The 18473-nt window shown below is 47.5% G+C and overlaps 3 protein-coding genes across 3 annotated transcripts in view; 2 read left to right on the forward strand and 1 right to left on the reverse strand.

Annotated features, from left to right (window-relative positions):
- Positions 1 to 4161, forward strand: part of plpp5 (phospholipid phosphatase 5) — a 28434-nt gene extending 24273 nt beyond the window's left edge. Inside the window, exon 9 of the mRNA XM_037258028.1 lies at positions 4143 to 4161. The gene's annotated coding sequence lies outside the window, so the exon portion shown is untranslated. The remainder of the gene's footprint in view (positions 1 to 4142) is intronic.
- On the forward strand, positions 485 to 15394 carry zgc:63587 (uncharacterized protein LOC393431 homolog). The gene is made up of 11 exons (XM_037257999.1): positions 485 to 610; positions 4902 to 5025; positions 5106 to 5192; positions 5399 to 5522; positions 6571 to 6705; positions 6818 to 6935; positions 13362 to 13463; positions 13618 to 13763; positions 13874 to 13957; positions 14048 to 14105; positions 14664 to 15394. The coding sequence occupies exons 2-11, from the start codon at positions 4935 to 4937 to the stop codon at positions 14727 to 14729; spliced, it is 1011 nt and encodes a 336-aa protein (XP_037113894.1). The 5' UTR covers positions 485 to 610; positions 4902 to 4934; the 3' UTR covers positions 14730 to 15394.
- A 161-nt stretch (positions 15395 to 15555) lies between these two features.
- Positions 15556 to 18387, reverse strand: snap29 (synaptosome associated protein 29). Its single transcript, XM_037258030.1, has 6 exons — positions 18247 to 18387; positions 17443 to 17697; positions 17152 to 17348; positions 16789 to 16874; positions 16607 to 16714; positions 15556 to 16475 (listed from the first exon to the last, which is right to left on the reverse strand). Exons 2-6 carry the CDS (start codon positions 17680 to 17682, stop codon positions 16315 to 16317), a joined length of 792 nt encoding a protein of 263 aa, XP_037113925.1. The 5' UTR covers positions 17683 to 17697; positions 18247 to 18387; the 3' UTR covers positions 15556 to 16314.
- Between the last annotated feature and the right edge of the window lie 86 nt (positions 18388 to 18473).

An 18473-nucleotide genomic window follows, 5' to 3' on the forward strand; every position in this document is an offset into this window, starting at 1 on the left:
TGTTTCCCTTCCATTTCAACAGTATATGTAGACAGTAATTACTACTGGGTCTATTTCGCTTCTTTGAACCCTTGGGCTTGACATGAAATACACAAAAGCAATGAAATCGTCAACGAAAGTTGTGCAAGAAAACCAAATTGAAGGTAGTAAGGCAGGATAATGTCGTAACCTATATAGTATACAATATATTTCCATATATCAAAATATTTTCTCGCTGTAAGTTTCTTTCTTTCTTTCTTTCTTTCTTTCTTTCTTTCTTTCTTTCTTTCTTTCTTTCTTTCTTTCTGTTGTGTGTTATTTTAAATGTATTCCACTTTATGCTGACGAATATTTTGTTCTCTCATTTTTTTTTTTTTTAACTCATGGAAAACCTGTGCATGACAGTCAAAGAAACTGTGACACGTCGGCAGCCATGTTGGATTGAAAAATTGTACGCTTGGCTACGGGAAACTGAGCCGGAATGGCGTCCGGCAGACGAGACGAAGGAGGGAGGAAAGGAAGGAAGGCGGTCTCCGAGCGAGCGAGCAACTTCCGCGTCTCCTTTCCTGGGCTGGGACAGCGAAATCAAACGAAACGCTCTTGTTCACAAACTTTATCTCAAAGTTCAGGTAAGGCGTGAATGCGGATGCAGTAATGTGTAGCTTTTGTTTGTTAATCAAGCGTTAGCGCCAAAGCGTTAAGGGGGAAAAAAAAAGAAAAGAAAAAAGTCACCAGCACGAGGCTAGCTCACAGTCCAACTTGGCTGGCAACAGCAGCCAAAGTAACAACTCAAAGTCGTTAACTTTCCACGATTCAGATACTCATTCCGAATGCAGTTAGTTGAAATATGACACATTTTGAAGGCTAATAATGAAAGTTGAGTTGTTTCGATTGTCCGTGTCTGACAGACAAATTGGGTGTGGTGACTTCCCAACGTCCCAGATTGGGGGGGGGGTCAACTATTTAACAAAGACCTCTTAAATATGCATGTTAACATCATTATTAGTCTGCATTTGATTCCCTTGCGACCGGTCTCGGGTGCAGCCCACTAATTAGTCTTTTTAAAAACGGACAAACGTTTCCTTACTGTAATTGTCATCATAGGGGATGAAAATCCCTTTCATTGTCATCACGATTTGAGCAGCCGCAATTAAATCAACCTGATTTACATTTCAAATGTGACATCTGCTGCATAGCTAATCAAAGATTTCTTAACAAATATTTTCATTTCATTGTTTGTTCCAGCCATGTTCCTCTCCAGCTTTCTATATCTCCTTTAAGATGACAACATCATTGTGCTAAGCCGTCACAAAAGCTACTTTATCCAAACTTTTCCAACATCTCTGTAAAAGTAGCAGTCAATATCACAATGGCAAAATGTGTGCGTGTCGAAATCTGACTCCCTGAAGCAACAACATCAACTCATCTCCACATCGGTGACTCTTTGAGAATTGTTGTTTTTCTCAGTCAACACTTGCTGCAACAATTTTGTCAAACAAATCAGATTGTAGCAATGATACAAACAAATCACTGGCCTTATCTCTTCCACTTTCCATATTTTCTAGTAAATCTGTGGACGGACTGCACTTGGTGAGTGCTGACCCATTATTTTCTCAAGTGCTTAGTTGCTCATGAGCTGGATGGGAGCCCGCCCGCCCGCCCGCCCGGCTGCTTTTGAGAGCCAGATGCCGCCGTGCCCGCTTGGCAAAACAGCGCATAGAAAGGCCCGAGGATTCAAGCTCAACTTTCAGGCACATGCGCTACCTCTCAAGTCATGCCGCCACACTGCACGGAATATGAGTGCCCTGGCTGTAAGGCGCCAAGGTCTCGTTTGGCTTCCACAGAGCTCATTTCTCTCATGCCTGCCATTGTCCCGCCGGCCGCTTTGTACGTACACAACGGCCGCTCACTCCATTGTGCTCCTAAATCAGTCCGGCATAAAAGCTTAATCTACAAGCCATTCAAATCATCCACTTTGACACGTCAGGCCGCAAATCCCCTCTTGTGTAACATTCTTGCCTTCAAACGTCTCGATTAATCCCCGACCTTTGATTGTAAAGTGGCGCAAATGTAAATGTCTTCCGCTACAATAATGGAGGGGGGGGGACAATTGTGTATTTTCATTGTCCCAAATGTGGCAGAGGGCCACTATTGAGGAATTATCATCCATCTGGACTTGCGCTTTCTTTCACTTGGTGCAAATTCTCGCTGTCAGCTGGCATTTTTTGGACAACAATTTAGCTGGTGGGTGCGCCATCACCGGGGCGGGGCCACAATGTAGCAAACGATGGAGTGAGTCTCGGCACTGAGCAGAGCTGAGCTGAGCTCCTTCACCGTTCTCTGACCTTTCTCCTTCCCGCGACCTAAACGGTAAGCAGCGGCACAGGAGCGCCAAGTAAGACATCTGCTCGACATTACCAGCTACGCAGGGAAGGGAAGGGAAGGGAAGGGAAGGGAAGGCCCTTGTCTGTGCTGTGAATGGAAAAACAACATGATTCATGTTACTCCTGAGATAATGAGTGCTCTCGTTGCATAAGTTTGATTTGAATTTAGCACAAGATTTCACCCGTTCTATTTATATTCATTGCATTGTCTGCTAGAAAAGAACCACGCAGTACAATGCTGCGTGTGGACAATATCTGGAAACGACAAACACAAACGTCTTGAAATCCCTTTTTGCCGGATTTGTGTCGAGGCTCTCCCGTTCTACCCGAATCCAAGTCGTACGCAAAGCGAGAGGACTGGCTTGTTCTTTGGACCGCCGTGAAGTGCTTTGAAAAGACACAAATGACAGTGAGCCATTTTGAAAAGGTGAGAAAGCGCGGAGGAAAATCCAAGTGCAGATGTGGCGCTGTATCAGCGGCAAGAATGCCGATCCCCCTCCCCACACGTGTCTGTCTGTCTGTCATAGCGCAGATTTTCTCGGATTTGCCACCATAAATATTAAACGAGTTGAACGTGAACTGCTTTTAACAAGCCGCTTGGGGAGTGAACCGACGCAACGGTGTGCCTATTTCCCTCAACAGATGTGTGACATACTTGAGCACGGAACTGTTTGTTCCGCCGCCCATGGGCTGCAGAAGCCAAGAATCCATTTCTATTCTAAGAAGGAATTTTCCAGCAAGCAAACAACCAACAATGTCCAGCTCCGAAGGAGCAGGTGTTTACGTCGACGCAATATCATGTGGGAGATTTGCTCCTTGGACGCAGCAGCAGCAGCAGCGTCAACATATGACTTGTTGCAGTCTTTGAAACTGTTTGTGTTGTGAAGAGGCCCGGCGGCTCACCATTGAAACGCTTGAAAGGTTTTCCCATCCCGCCTATTGTGGAACCTTTTCCTGCCCTCCACGCTCATATTTTCACGTGTCGCCTAAAGCGCGGCTTACGGACTCATATGGTGTCTTTATTACTCTTGCCCACCACTGAGCGCTACCCCCCCCCCCCCCCACACCCACACACAAAGTCATTATTTATAACCCCTGTCTGTCATCAAGTGCCTCTTTACCTGTTCCAAACATTTCTTTGGACTGTTTGTTTCATGAAGTATCCGCAGGGTTCCCATGATGTGTTGCCAGATGAAAGACGTAAAATAACGACTACTCTGGTGTTTGTTCAAATCTCTCCATTAGAGCTTTGGCGGCGAGTAGTTCTGCTCAGCTGCCTCTGAAAACTACCGTCAAAGCATTTTACAGGGGGCAAGTTCCCCGAAGGTGGCATTCTTTCATTTAGCTCCCCACACACACGTCTGGCTTCGGCTGATGAAATGGCCATTTTTTGAAATGGTGTGTGCCTCCTGCTTGTTTGCCCTGTTGTGACCATAGCGTTTTTTCCTATGAAAATGTTCTTCCTAACAATTAGAACAATTATTCATTGGCATCTGTGGAATACTGTTGCTCCTGTTCCCAATCTTCTGTATTTGGCAGGTGCCCAGTGCAAGTCAGTATAAAAATGGAAGGACAATCATCTCCTAGTATTTCCTTGACCCAAAGCTGTGAATGTCACGTTCCCACTTTGGTACGAATCACGTTGGTCCAGTACTGAAAGGTCGCGGTACCAAGACTGAGGTTCATGTTGTCATGTCAACGTTGAAAGGAAGACTTTTGGGAAGCAGACAAATCAACAAGCAGCTGTGCCCAAAGCACATTGTCACTTTGATAGATAGTCCGCTCGCTCGCTCGCTCGCTCACTATCATGTTGATGCCACCGTCTAATTCAGTTCAAGCGTGTGAAATGTGCCCACCGAGCGAGCGAGCGAGCGACCGATGTGTCACATGCCAGTGGAGAAAGGTCCGCTAAGGTTCCCACGCCGCCACCACCGTGAGTGCACGCACTAGCCGTCTGCCTCCTTGTGCCTCCTTGTGCCTCCTTATCTATCACGCGCCACATGTCAAAGGGCGCCCAGTGTGTTGATGATCAAATGCAGCCAGCCTGTTCTTGGCGCTCGCTCATTACGTGGCTAATTTATCTTGCCGGGAGACGACGACCGCTTTCGGAAGAAATGTGGCGCCCGGGGAGCTCTTTAGTACCAAAACACGGTCATATCAAGAGTGTGATCTTCAGACTTTGCTGAAAGAAAGCTGGCTCGTCATGTTGTCACGCACGCTTCCTACTTTTGATAAATGGGATATGAAATCAATGTGTAAAATCCCATTCGATAGCAGACATTTTCAATAGCAATGCGCGCGCGCGCTCACGACTTTGTTGGAAAGCACAGAGCTCGTGAGCCAGCGGGTCCTTTTCCACATCGGTGACCTTTCAATTGTTCTTCTGCGTGAATGGATTCCGAGGAGAGAGGAAAAGTGTTCCAGCTTGAAGGGCACAAACAAGCATGATACAGCCATGATCATCTCATCGTATGTATTTTGTAAACGTTTGCAAACCATCGGATGGATTGAATGTCTTCTCTTGTCTTGTACTGCAGGTTTGAGGGGCCTCCTCCGGCGTACACCTCAGCAATGTCGAGTTACGTTGGCTTTGCGAACCTCCCCAACCAAGTTCACCGAAAGTCGGTGAAAAAGGGCTTTGAATTCACCCTGATGGTTGTAGGTGGGTGTCGCCATTGAAGCGCTTTCAATGTCCTCCCCCACGCTCGCTCGCTCATAGCGTCACTTTGTCTTTGTTTTCAGGGGAGACGGGTTTGGGCAAATCCACACTTATCAACAGCTTGTTCCTCACCGATCTCTACCCTGAACGCTACATTCCTGGCGCCGCAGGTAAACTGTAATCATAGCAGCATGTCTGCTCCACTGTCTCCAGCTGAGCAACAGTTCAGCAGGAATGCTGGGAATGGCCCCCACCCTCATTCTGTCTAAACTTTGGATATGACCAAAAGCACCACACGACCCGTTGCGGAAATGACAAATATGATGAGAGCGGCCGTCTTTGTCAAGCGCTCACTCGCTCTTCCCCCGCTTGGCAGAAAAGATCGAGAGGACGGTGCAGATCGAGGCGTCCACGGTGGAGATCGAAGAGCGGGGAGTGAAGCTCCGCCTCACCGTGGTGGACACACCGGGCTACGGCGACGCCATCAACAGCCAGGACTGGTGTGTCTTTCTTTTTGTTTGCCTTGGAGGGAGGGAGGGAGGGAAAACATTTCTTCTTCTTCTTCTTCTTCTTCCCTCCCGTCCTCAAGTTTCCTCCTTGACTCCTTTCTCCCTCCCTCCCTCCAGTGGTGTTACACCAACACATTGCGTCCAACAAAAGCGTTCTCGGGCCAGTCATCGTTATCAATGTGGAAAAAGTTATCATTCTTAATGACAGGATACGTCCTGTTGTAAATGGCTCGCGTGGAAGCTTCCGAGGTCGAGCGCAATCTGTCCGGGACTGCCGATTGACTTTGAAATTTTTCTCGTGGGGAAAACGTTCATCACGGTGATATCTTTATGAAGTGGATTTTGACGCTGTAGGTTGTGCTTTCTCTTCATATCAGATGTGGCTCATTTCGAGTTGCTTCTTTTCGTCATTTTGGAATGATTGTCCATTTGGCAGGTGTGGACAGTACGCTGGTTCAAGATGGATATATGTGAAGGTCAATTGAAGACTCTAAATTGCCCTTTGGTGTGCATGTGAGTCAAGTCCAGTTGATTTGTATAGCCCTAAATCACAAGCAGTCTCAAAGGGCTTCACATAGACAAAACAAATTGACAATTATTCTCAAAGCATCCCTTGATCTTAAGCTCCCAAAAGGGCAAGGAAAAACTCAAAAACCCTGCCAGGGGAAAATGAGAAACCTTGAGAAGGGACCACAGATGGAAGGATCTCCCTTTCAGGATCACCAGGCTGCAATGGATGCAGAGAGGGCACAAATAATACATCATATGAAAAGCAATGGAAAAGTGGAAGCTCTTCGCTTTGACTTGGACTTTTTGAAGCTTGTTTCTTTTTCTTTTTTTTCTTGTTTTTTGTTTTGGGGTGACAGTCCTGCACCAAGTCACGCAGTTTCAGGTTTGGGCATCTGCAGCTGCTCGCTCACTCAGTCACTCAGTCACTCACTCACTCACTCACTCACTCACTCACTCACTCACTCACTCACTCACTCACTCACTCACTCACTCACTCACTCACTCACTCACTCACTTCTCTTTTGCAAAGCTTCAAGACCATCATTCAGTACATCGACAACCAGTTTGAGCGCTACCTCCACGACGAGAGCGGCCTCAACCGCCGCCACATAGTGGACAACCGCGTGCACTGCTGCTTCTACTTCATCTCGCCTTTTGGACACGGGTAAGTGGGCAGGCATTTCTTTGCTCTTGTTTTGATTTGAGACCAAAGCCATCATTCTGTGTCATTAGCTGAGCTGGCTCTTTTGCTCATATTGTCACGGTCTTCCCCTTAGTCTCAAGCCTTTGGACGTGGAGTTCATGAAAGCCATCCACAGCAAAGTGAACATCGTCCCCGTCATCGCTAAGGCCGACACGCTGACGCTGAAGGAGAGGGATCGCCTGAAGAGACGGGTAAGGTCTGCTCTGGGACTAAATAAGGGGATGTCGATCTGGTGTTTTGAGAACAATATCGGGGCCTAAGGCCGTTTGCCACGTCGATGAGCTCATTTCATCCACTCGCTCCTTCCTTTTGGAGCACGCTCCCGAGTTTCCTGCTGACGATAGCTGGAAGGACAACACGTACGTCACGGCTGACGGCAGGCTTTTCCTGCCCTTGATTGCGCTAGTAAATCACTTTTTCAACCTGGGGCCTTTTTAATTGGAGCGGCCGGCTACCTTTTGAAAGCTCACAGCTCCCCTCCTGTGCCTCATTCAGGCTCTGGAGCCGGCCGGTGCTCTGGCAGACAGACAGACAGGCTCAAAGGAGTCGATTGACTTTTGCAGGAAATTTGCTTGAAAATCACTCAGGCGGAGGCATTTTGTGCCATGGCAAGCTTGATAGGATTGTAGTCTCAACATCATTTCATTGTGTCGATTGTTTCGGACTCAAAGCTCATCATTTTTGAAATGCTTTCCATCTAGCAATGCTGCGCCGAGGGCTGGCTGTCACAGTTGGAGTGGACGTGTGAGCGAGCGAGCGGTTCTCACATCAAATGTGCAATTCCTCCATTGTACATTTGCAATTGTCGTGAAGGGGGGTGGGTGTACTTTGTGGGGTGGCATGGCTTTGTGTTGCGACCTCCGCCGACGCTTCCTGCGGCCAACTTTGCTTTCCTGTCGCAGCTGACCTCGCTCGGTCCTAAACTTCTGAAAGCGTATCACATGCAAGTATTGACATATACTGGCTGTCAATGACAAAACAGGTTCCTGGAAAAGACATTGTTAGAGGTGGGGTCACAAATCTCGTGATGCATATTGACTGGTGTGTTTTTTTTTTTTCTTTCTTGTTTTCCTTGCTGCAACTTCCTGGAACCATTTGCTGTCCGTGTCAACACGGGCGGGCAGGTCATCCATCCCGTTGGTTGGTTTGGCACCAATCTCACAGTTGTGAAATGGGCAGCAGTGTGTGCAGATGTCTCACTGCAGTGTAAGCTGTCTTGTCCATCTGTTTACAAGTGTGCAAAGTGGCTGCAGCCCATTCCGCTGCTTTTTTTGCTTTTATTAAGAGAACAAATGTTCCAGTTGCAGCTGGTGATTTTGTTTTGCCAGGCAGGTTTTTGAGGACACTGCGTCAACAATTGTTTGTAGACTTTTGAGAAATCTTCCTCCCAATTGTGAAAGGATTTCATCGTGCAATAAGGGATTGCTATCATTGGACTGATGGGGGGCAATTTATATATTTCAAAAACAAATGGGTGCATGACAAGTCATGGCCATAAGAATGTTTTCAAGTTGCATTTTGTTGCTTGGATCAGATTAGCTGAAGTGGTTCTGGTGGGTACACGCGCGCATCCTGTCATAATGTCAAGGGTGATGCATAACCTGGAGAATTTGGTCCACAGTCTATGCTTTTAAAGGAGACCCCCGTTAGCCGTATGCACGTTCTCTTGTTAAAGCCACGGGAAACAGCTTGTACAGAACAATCTACATTTCCTGCAATGTGTCACGACCTAGCCCGTGGCCGCCAGCAGCTTGGACAAAGAAAATGTACTTTGGTAGTAAATGTTTTCTCTCTCTCCCCCCCCCCCCTATCGATTGTTTCTTTCTCCACTTGTTTGCCGCTCTTCTACCTTTTGCTTTCTTTCCCTCCCTCCCCAATGGCAATTTCCTCCCGCTCCAAAATTGCCCAGAGGAGAACGGCTGATCCTCTTTCTCAGTCTGGGGCCTTAAGACTCATATCCTGTGTGGGCCTGCCTGGCTGGCTGGCTGGCTGGTTGGCCGGCTGGCTGGCCGCTTGCTGGCTGCTTGCTGGGTTAGGGTTAGGGTTAGGCTGAGTCTCAGTCAGCTTGACTGCTTTTTTTGTTGCCGTCTCAAGCACATCTGCCTTTGATGGGATCTTGATCATCTTGTGCGCCATTTTACTGGCGCAATCTTTTAAGAGCGGGAGCGATCTCGTCAAGGTCAAATCTTTCAGCTTCAAGTGCATCCGTCCAATTGATAGCTCATCCAGGAAGCCCGGGAAAAACACTCATTCAATGTCTGTATTCTATTCATCACTTGTCAGTTTCAGCTTCAGTCAGGAGAAAGTCAGGGAGTTTGTGACAATGTGACGCGCTTCCAACGGAAAGGCCGAAAGATGAATTTGGAGTGGAGGTGTAATGCAAGACTGTAGCAGATGTTTGATAGCTTTTCACCATTTAGGAGGGCTCCATCCTTTCAGTGTTGATCACAATCCAGGGTGTTGGATTTTGGCTGTATATCTTTACGACAAGTTTGGCATGCGCTAGCGGGCTAATCACGTGTTTTGGCACTTGTCCTCTGGGCTCCCTTCTGTTTCCTGTGTCCTGTCTTTTCCCGTTCCACGTCCTCATCCCCTCTCAGCCACCTTTTTTGCCCCCCCCCCCATCCTTATTGCACCGGCTGGCTCTTTTCCTCCCACGCTGGACTTGACCCCCCCCCCCACACACACACACACATTTGTCCACTCAGCTGCTGTATTTCAACTCTGGCCGGGGCGCAGTCACAGTTTTCCCCTCATTGTCTGCCTCAATGTCGTCTCCCCAAAGCACTGGAGCATGCGCTGCTGTGTGAACAAATCCTACGCCCCCCTCCTGCAAGGACACCATTTTTAGTCCCGGCTGATTGTGTTTTCTTCAAACCCAATATCAGAAGCTTCAAGCTGCGTGTGTGTGTGCGTGTGCGTGTGCGTGTGCGGCTCTCTTTCCTGCCACTGTTTGAAACCCATTGGCAGATCTATTTCTTTTTTCAGGCGATGTCGTCCGTTTCAAACAATAAATGTGCACTTGTCCTCATCGGGCGGGCAAGCTGCTCTTGAGCACACGATGATCTGCTGGCGGGCGACACTTTTGCGTCTCCGTTTGATTTGGTGTCAAATGCATGTTCGTTCCCCTTTCCAAAGATGCCCTCCTCAAACACTAGATGACAAAATGGGTGGTCTCAGCAAGACAATGGGAGGGACGTCCAAAGTCATGTGACACATGGACGGACGGACGGACGTAATTTCCCATGAGAACAAATCCAGCTGTTCTGGTCCGGTCTGTTCCAGTCTGAGCTGTCCTTCAGACCCTGATGGGATCTATCTGGAATGTGCGCCTTTAATCCTATTGTTTCTTACTGTGCCACTCACTCAGGTGGGAGGGAGCCAAGGAGCGAGACTTGCACAAAAATCCTCCCTCCCTCCCTCCCTCCCGCCCGCCACTGTTTTTTCACGCCAGTTCACATGAGATCGGGGGAGTGAGGTGGTGGCCTCTTGTTCATCAGCAGGTATTGTTGAGGACCCTTTGTCGGCGGGAAGGGAACGCAAGTTCGCTTGACCGTTGTTTTCCTGCTTACAGACGCACACACACACAGAGACAGACTTTTTGTGCATCCCAGGACAGTTTGGAATTGCTTTAACTTGACTTTGGAACTGACAAAAATATTCACTTAAGTGCTTTCCCAACACCAAAGACACGCGGCAATGTCCGGTCATGGAGGGGGGTTGATCGTGATCATTTCATTCGAGCGACGGGAACTTTGAGCCGTAAATGGATACTTTCAGAGTGCAAACGTTTTGTGGACTGATGCTTTTCTTCTTCCAATTGTTTCCCCAGCAGTATAAATGTCTCTGAAATGTGATTCCTGTGAAAATATCCCATTCTTTCTCTTGCTTTTCCAGTGTCCTTATCTCTGTTTGAAGTTGACTCGTATTGACACATGAGTCTCCATCTTGAAGACAATCATTTTCCTCTGCTGACCTCCGTATCCGCTCCCAAAAGTTGATTTTTATCACGCATGACGCGACATGCTCATAAAGTTCATGTTCCGCATAGCTTTCATCCCCGCAGAAGCTGGGAGGTTACGCAAATGTTACTTGGAGTCGCTCTTGCTGTTTTTCTTGCTCTTTTGCGGTGCGCATTCCTCAGGAGCACGTGCAGCTGGAGAGCTTTTCTGATGGACTTTTCTCGATGGACCTCTTCATGTGCTCTCTCTGTCTTTTTTTTCTGCTTGGATTCCCTCGCTCGCAGCGATTTCTTTCCCTCCCTCCCTCCCTCTGAGCGCTCCTTTCTACTTCCAAGTATTGTTTCCCAGCGATAGGCCAGGCAGGCAGGCAGCCAGGCAGCCACGCAGCCAGGCAGCCAGGCAGCCACGCAGCCACGCAGCCAGGCAGGATGCTCGCCTCCGCCTCTGCCTCTGTCCTCTCTTCAACAACTGTGATTTCAAACATGTGTTGTTGTGTGCGCGCGCACTCACTGTTTATTACAGTCGCGGCCAGTGTCGCTCTCTTTCCCTTGTTGTGTTGTCAACACAGAAGGTGCGAGGGGTGTTTTGGAGAAAGAAATAGGATTCTTTCTGCAGGGTTATATCGTCGATTGCTTTAATGATGACTGAGCATTTCTGGTTGTATGTTTAGTGAGTAGGTAAGCTATTGTTTGGCTTCATCTTACTGGAATTGGACTACGTGGACATAAAATGGTATCAGGCTCCCTCCACCCTAATATGTCTCCTGGATATTTTTCCAGAAACAATGCTTGATATTAAAGGTCCAGCGTTAACCAGAAGCTCAGGCTTCCTTTTCTAATTAATATTGCGCCGGGCTCTCGAGGGGCACATTGTTGGCCGTCTTAACGACACCGAGCGGAGTTGCGCAGCCAAGCACAACAGGTCGGAGTAAAGTCTCGGAGCAAAGTCTCGGAGCTGCGCAGGATGGTCACAAAATCACCGTGGCTCCCGCTGCCAACAAAAATACAAAATGACCAGGAGGGGAGTAGTGCGGTGAAGCAAGAGCAAGAGCAAGAGGGATTAAGCCAAGTCAACACAGATTTGGAGGAAGGAAGGTTGGCCGGCCGGCCGTGATTGTGGCACCTGTTGGAGATTGGAGTTACCGGTTGAGTTGCTCAGCACGTACACGTACATGCGGTCGGTCATCCTGTACACCAGCACATAGAGCATTGTGCGCCCTTTGGGGCTCGCTTGCTTCGTCATCAGGTCTTAAGTCAAGGGAGAGTCCATCTCCTCCAATTGGTGACGGTTGACTCGAGGTACAGCGGTGTAAATGTTGACCTGCTCCTTCCCGCTTTTGACAGTGGGCAAGAAAGCGGCAATAGTGACGAGAGCCCATTTCTTATCTTTCGTTGTGGCAACATGTTTTATCAAGAGGAAATGGGCAGGATGAATTTGTTGAATAAATGTTTTTTCCAAACACTGCATTGAATCTATGATTCTTATCAGTGCATGCGTGTGTGTGTGTGTGTGTGTGTGTGTGTGTGTGTGTGTGTTACTAGCCAGCTTGGAACACTGGGTGGCATACTTGGCACAGCTTCATGCCCAAATGTTTTTTACATTGGCTGCCACTGAGAAAAGAAAGCCATTGGTATGAAATTGTTTGGTGAATGGTTGGACTCAAATGCTCTCTAGAAATGAAGATAAGAGCACTAATGAATCCAATGAGATCAGCCTCCGCTGTACGTTTGCTGTTTGTTTCCTGCCATTGTGTGGAGCGAGTTTATTTTCTCACCGAGCGCGCAATTTCCCAAAAGTGCCGACTTTCTGCTTGAACCAAAGTCGCATTTTGGAGGCGTTGAGAAGAAGCCCCGCTCTTGTGTCGCGTTTGTTTTGACATCTGCAGCACAACAATACCTGAACACGCACGCACATATGCCTGGCTGAGAAAACAAAGTTTAGCCATAACAAGTGTGCAAACAGGAGCTGGAAAAGCCGCTGCTGTCACTTCCCGGGATCGGAGCCGACCGACCGACCGACCGACTCACCCGCCTACCGCTCTCCCAACCCTCCCTCCCTCCCGACATGAAAGTGGCCCCAAAAGTCAAGAAAACAAGGCCGCTTGACGTTTCTTGGCTCCCTTACATAACAATACAGTACGCTACGGGAATACAAAAGACAAATGGTGCCTTGATGTTTAGAATAATAAATACTGACATGTGTCCCATGGTCAGGGGAAAGAAAGCCAGGCAGGGCCTTTGTTCCAATAGTCTCGGCAGCCTTTCAATGAAAGACGGCCAGAGAAGTTGACGCTGAGACACGCACGCACGCACGCACGCACGCACAGACGGGAGTCTTAATTTTCACCTTCCACCCCCTTTGCGTGTCCTCCGCGGGACTTGTGTGTTGCTGCAACAACACAAATACGTGCCTTCCACTCATCCCGCCCACCTTCTTCTCGGTTTATGGCTGTCAAACGCAGCTGCATTTCCAGCACCCGCCGGGCCAGCGGCCTTGAAACAAAGACCTTTGTTTGAGTGTGGATGTGTCGGTGATCCTTGGAGTATTACTTTTATGAAACATTTTTGGGGTTTCCACAAATTCTGACTGGGGAGAAGGGAGTGTTTGCAAAGTGGTCATGACCCGGGCCGGCCTCGCCCTCCTTCTGCATTTTAGATCCTGGATGAGATCGCCGAGCACGGAATTCGAATCTATCAGCTACCTGACGCCGACTCGGACGAGGATGAGGAGTTCAAGGAGCAGACCAGAGTCCTGAAGGTTGTAAATACGTCTGTCTCCACCTGCTGGTGATAAAGTTGACCTTCAGCTGAAGCTAGTGGACTTCCTGAAGGCAATGTGCTCAGGACGTGAATCCTTTCTGTCCAATGTTTACTTTGCTAGTCATTCTCTGAGATGCGTCATCTCCACTCAGGCCAGCATTCCCTTTGCCGTGATTGGCTCCAATCAGCTGATCGAGGTGAAGGACAAGAAGATCCGCGGTCGCCTGTACCCGTGGGGGGTCGTGGAGGTGGAGAACCCTGAGCACAACGACTTCCTCAAGCTGCGCACCATGCTGGTGTGAGTCCTTCCGGCCACTTCAGAAATCGGAGCTCTTATTTCCTTCGCCCCGAGAGCCGAAAGACCTCATCGCTCGCTCGCTCGCTCGCGTGCCGCTGTGCTGGTTGCAGGACGCACATGCAAGACCTGCAGGAGGTCACTCAGGATCTGCATTACGAGAACTTCCGCTCCGAGAGGCTGAAGAGAGCTGGAAGGTAAGACGCTATGACGTCGGGGAACAACACGCAGACGACGAGCTGCTCACTTGCGCCTTTAATCCTGGGCTGCTGTTTGCTTCCCCGTAGAGCTGTGGATGAGGACGTGATGGATAAAGACCAGATACTGCTACAGAAGGAGGCCGAGGTACACGCAAACACGTTATTATTCAGTGTATGTCTTGTTTATACCCATGCGGCCAACGTTTGGCAATGGCAAGCTTCCTAATGATCCTGAGTGAGTGTGTGTTACAATCTTACCATCTTGACCAGAGGGCAGCAATCAGAGTTGCTTGCAAACAATGTTATATACGTCGGCAAGTGTGTGACCTCACTTCCTGTCCGGATGTCCTGGCCCACTTTTATGATGGGAATGACCTCCGTTTGAAAGAAAAAGCAGCTCAGACAATGGCCCTCTTGAAATGCAATGTTAGTTTGTAAGTTTGTGTGAAACGCATCCCAAAAATAAGAGCAAGTTCCATCGGGTGGGCATTGTGAGCAAGCCTAAGAAAGACTTTTTCCAATGAGTTAACCATTTCAAATTTCCACCACAATTTCAAACCAATCCGGTGCAAAAGAAATTCTGCGTGAACCTCGGGATGTTCTCCTTTCTGCTCACAAGATGGCAGCAGATAGCCCCGGAGCTTTGTATTTTTCCAAATGTCCTGTCGTGGTCATGTTTTGCTCTTCTTTGATTTTCTTTTAGCTGAGACGCATGCAAGAGATGATCGCTAAGATGCAGGCGCAGATCAAGATGAAATCAGACGAGTAAACACACACTCCGCACCGCACCGTGCTGTCTGTCGCCCTATACAAGTGTGTTTTTAGAATCCCCCACTTTCCACTTGTGTATGACCTTTTAGTTGATTTTTGTCTTGATATAGCTCGCCCCTTACAGGTTAACGGGGAATTCAAAGTCATTGGTGGATTCCTTTTTGTCATATCATCTGCCAGATAATCATACCGTACTGTCCCACTCCAGTCTTAATGAGAATCTATTATGAGCACTTTGACATGATCACGCTTTATAACTGTTTGCTTCTCTTCAAGTCAGCCACCCTATAGTAGGTCATTTTCCTGCCTAATGTCGCCTTATCCAGCAGCCACAAAGGTTTCTAAGAATCCCAAGGACCGACAGACAGACAGGCAGGCAGGCAGGCAGACAGACAGACAGACACAAGGGATATGCTCACAGCTGGTGCTATTATTTTTGCCAACTAATCTAGATTACAGTGGGACCTTGGTCATGGCCATTTTTTAAGCAGTACTCAGTATGTAGGTATTTTCCTGTCAAATATATCGTTTTGTGGACTTTCATAAATGATGTTGCCGGTCACATACATGACTATTTGATCCCGTCATGCCAACGGACACTCTTTAACCATGACTGACCAGTTGTACCGCTCCACTGCAATAAAGGATTGTTTGCAGAAAACATGTCTACTTGCTGGTTATTCACCTTTTCAGGGTTAGGGTCTCAGTAGAGCACTTGATAAGGAATACCAAGCCAAACGTTCTCAGCAGCCCCCCCCCCCCACCTAGTGGTGGTTTAACGCCGCTGCTCCATGTTTCCCAAAACAAATCAAATGGATGATTCAGGGAATATTTCTTCAACTTTATTCCATGTAATCGTCAAATGATTCCAGTTCGCTCACAGTAACATTTATCCTGTATCCTTCTCAAACATTCCAATTGATCTAAACAATCAATGCACAACAGGCTCAGTAAGAAAGCAAAGACCAAAGACTTTTGTTGAGTCCAACTGCTGTTGAGCTCCTTGACATGAGAAAGAACAAGAGAAAATGTCAACAGTTATCTGTCTAAATTGTAAGGCAACATCTTTTTATACACATTGTTTGGAGGCACAGCCGCATCTCCATAAACAGGACGATCAAAGAAAAGTTCATTTATTTCAGTAGTTTGAGCAAAAAGTGATTCTTTTCGCCAACCAATTTGGACATAATTTCAACATAAAAATCCTAGTGACTGTTATGTATTTCTCAAGATGGTGGTTTGGGTGTTTTTGCTATCTTAAGGCTTCATTTTATTTAATCCAATTATGATATACGTATGTTTGTCGGAAATGTTTGGGTTTCAATTTTTGAACTGAATTGTCACACAAAAGTCATTTATAGAGATGCATGTGTATAGACTGATGGAGAAGACCACTTACAAATACAAACAGTCTTCCCTTTAATGGACACAAGTCAAATAGACTAAGATGGGACATACATTTATAATAAACACAATGAATATGCAAAAAAGAACGTGCCAGTTTATTCTTCACTGGGACAGGACGGAAAATCAAGTGATGACTCGCAAGATGTCAGTGAGGTCTGAAGTCCAAAGAGTTTGTTTTATTTGAGCTTTTTAATCTGCTGGTTTGTGCTGTTGATCTTGGTGTCCATCTTGTCCACTTTGTTGAGCAGAGAATCGATGGAGTCTTCCTGGCTGTCAATCTCAGATTGCAGACCCAAGCCGAGGTTCTTGAGGCGGCTCAAGCCGTTTGCCATTTCATCTAAACAAGGTGAAAACAAGTACATAGATCAAGCTTGAGTTGAGATAAAGTTTGCTTCTTTTTTTTTTTTGATACTTGTAAATAACTCCCACAATGAACGGAAGCTCACTGTAGATGTCTTACGAATTTACCTAAATTGTTGTCCAAGGTCTGGTGAGCTTGTCGAAGGTGTCTGTTCTGAGGGGGTGCATTTTGTGAGGAGGAGCCGCCGCCATCTACGGATGCCGTGGCTCCAAACCCTTAAAAAGAGAAAACAAAAAGCAGACGTCAGAGCACACCTCAGGTTGTATATTCCACGTCACGGTGTACGTACCTCCTGTCTGCAGCTTTCTCAGGTTGGGATGACTGGCTTGGTATTTGTCTTCTTGCCCTTTGCTAGTGGCCAAGGCATTCTGTAACCTGAGGAAAAGAGCAACTTGTCAAGAAATGAATGACACGTTAGACATTAAGACAGAAGCGGGGGGCACTGCACTGACTTGAAATACATGAGTCCTGCTTCTTTGTTTGCATTTGAAAGTTGCCATTGTCAAGCTAGTGTCCCATTTGTCGTGCTTTTGGGCTTGGACCAGGGGTGATTAGCAAAACAAATATGTGTTCCAAGTGTTGTACAGAATTCTGGTTTGAAGGCACGCTAGAAGAAAAGCATTCTTTTCGGACGGCTGCCCTCGGGGTTCACCTGTCATTGGCCTCGTAGGCCTTGGGCTCCTCTGGCGCAGGTTTGGGCTGTTCAGGTTTGCCCTTGAAGTAACTGACCAAGCCGCCCCAAACACTCTTGATGCTATTGATGTGCTTCTGACTGGTCTTCATGTCCTCATCCATATTGTCCAACATTTTATCTGTCCTTTGTAGAACTTCCCCCTGACGCATCAGCTCCTACACAAACAACAATCAGGTTTTGAGGGTTAGGATGACTTCCTTCCTTCCTTCCTCATGCCGGACAAATGGGATTGGCGTGACATATGACTACCTCCGCCGTTTCCACACCCATCTTCTCCGATTCATAGATGAGGCCGATTGAACGGTAGCTGCTGTCCACCGCGGACTGAGCTGTGCGCATCACTTCCTGCTGGAGGTAGCGCTGTCTCCTCTCGGCATCGCTCAGTTGGCTGTCGCCATGGTCACCGTCCGAGGCCCTGTTGGTAGGCCGGAAGCTCTCTTCGTCGTCGTCGTCGTCTGCAAACGGATTGTGGGACTTTGGATACGCCATCTCATCTGATCTGACCTGACGGGGCACACAAGTATACAATACAATAATGTTGAGCTTTCGCGACACACTGGATTGCAGCTTTGTTTGCCAGAGTTCTTTCACAGGCAGGCATGGAACTTCATCTTCCTCCCATCATGAGCAACAGCACAGTTGAATTTCATTTGCCCTGTGAATATGTTTGTCACTCCATTCCGTCGTCGTTCCTTGTAAAAGTCAACGCTCCAGGCAGGCACGCACGCACGCAAGAAAGAGCAAAAAAGTAGAAGAGGATTTACTAGCATCAACGGACACGTGTTGATTTGAAAGTAGGCACCCTGCCTATGTGATCAGTCAAGATATTCTATTGGCTAGATTCCGACCGTTGACGGATACAATTGAAGATTCGGTGTAAACTGCTGACACGATTAGAATGCTATGTGGAAACGACTCGAGTGGAAGCTCGCTGAACGAAAAGTGCCAGAGAACAAGCACAACAGGCCGAAAGAAACGAGCGATGTGCCTGTCAACATATCCACACATTTGATGTCCGACACAAAGGATTCAAAAGTCGTTAAAAGAACCAACCTCTGGCCGCCCGATCGATCTGCTCTTATTGCTAGGTCAGATGACTGACTGACTGACTGGCACGAAGACTTCCTGTGTGACGTCACCGAGCCTCGCAGAGCAGGATTTTAAAGTTGCATGACAATTATTAGTACGGTACAAATTGTGAACATGTTATAATTTATAGGTGTAAATTAAGGATATTGCTTTTATCGGAAATGATTAGCTATTACGGAAGGGTTAGGGTT

This window comes from Syngnathus acus, chromosome 9, assembly GCF_901709675.1.
Source record: "Syngnathus acus chromosome 9, fSynAcu1.2, whole genome shotgun sequence".
NCBI lineage: Eukaryota > Metazoa > Chordata > Actinopteri > Syngnathiformes > Syngnathidae > Syngnathus > Syngnathus acus.

Coding starts and splice junctions, on each gene's coding strand:
- snap29 (XM_037258030.1), bottom strand. CDS start 17,682: ATGGCGTATCCAAAGTCCCACAATCCGTTTGCAGACGACGACGACGAC. Junction 16,875..17,151: donor GCCTACGAGGCCAATGACAG/GTGAACCCCGAG, acceptor TCTTTTCCTCAG/GTTACAGAATGCCTTGGCCA. Junction 16,715..16,788: donor GAGAAAGCTGCAGACAGGAG/GTACGTACACCG, acceptor TCTCTTTTTAAG/GGTTTGGAGCCACGGCATCC.
- zgc:63587 (XM_037257999.1), top strand. CDS start 4,935: ATGTCGAGTTACGTTGGCTTTGCGAACCTCCCCAACCAAGTTCACCGA. Junction 5,026..5,105: donor ATTCACCCTGATGGTTGTAG/GTGGGTGTCGCC, acceptor CTTTGTTTTCAG/GGGAGACGGGTTTGGGCAAA. Junction 6,936..13,361: donor GGGATCGCCTGAAGAGACGG/GTAAGGTCTGCT, acceptor TCTGCATTTTAG/ATCCTGGATGAGATCGCCGA.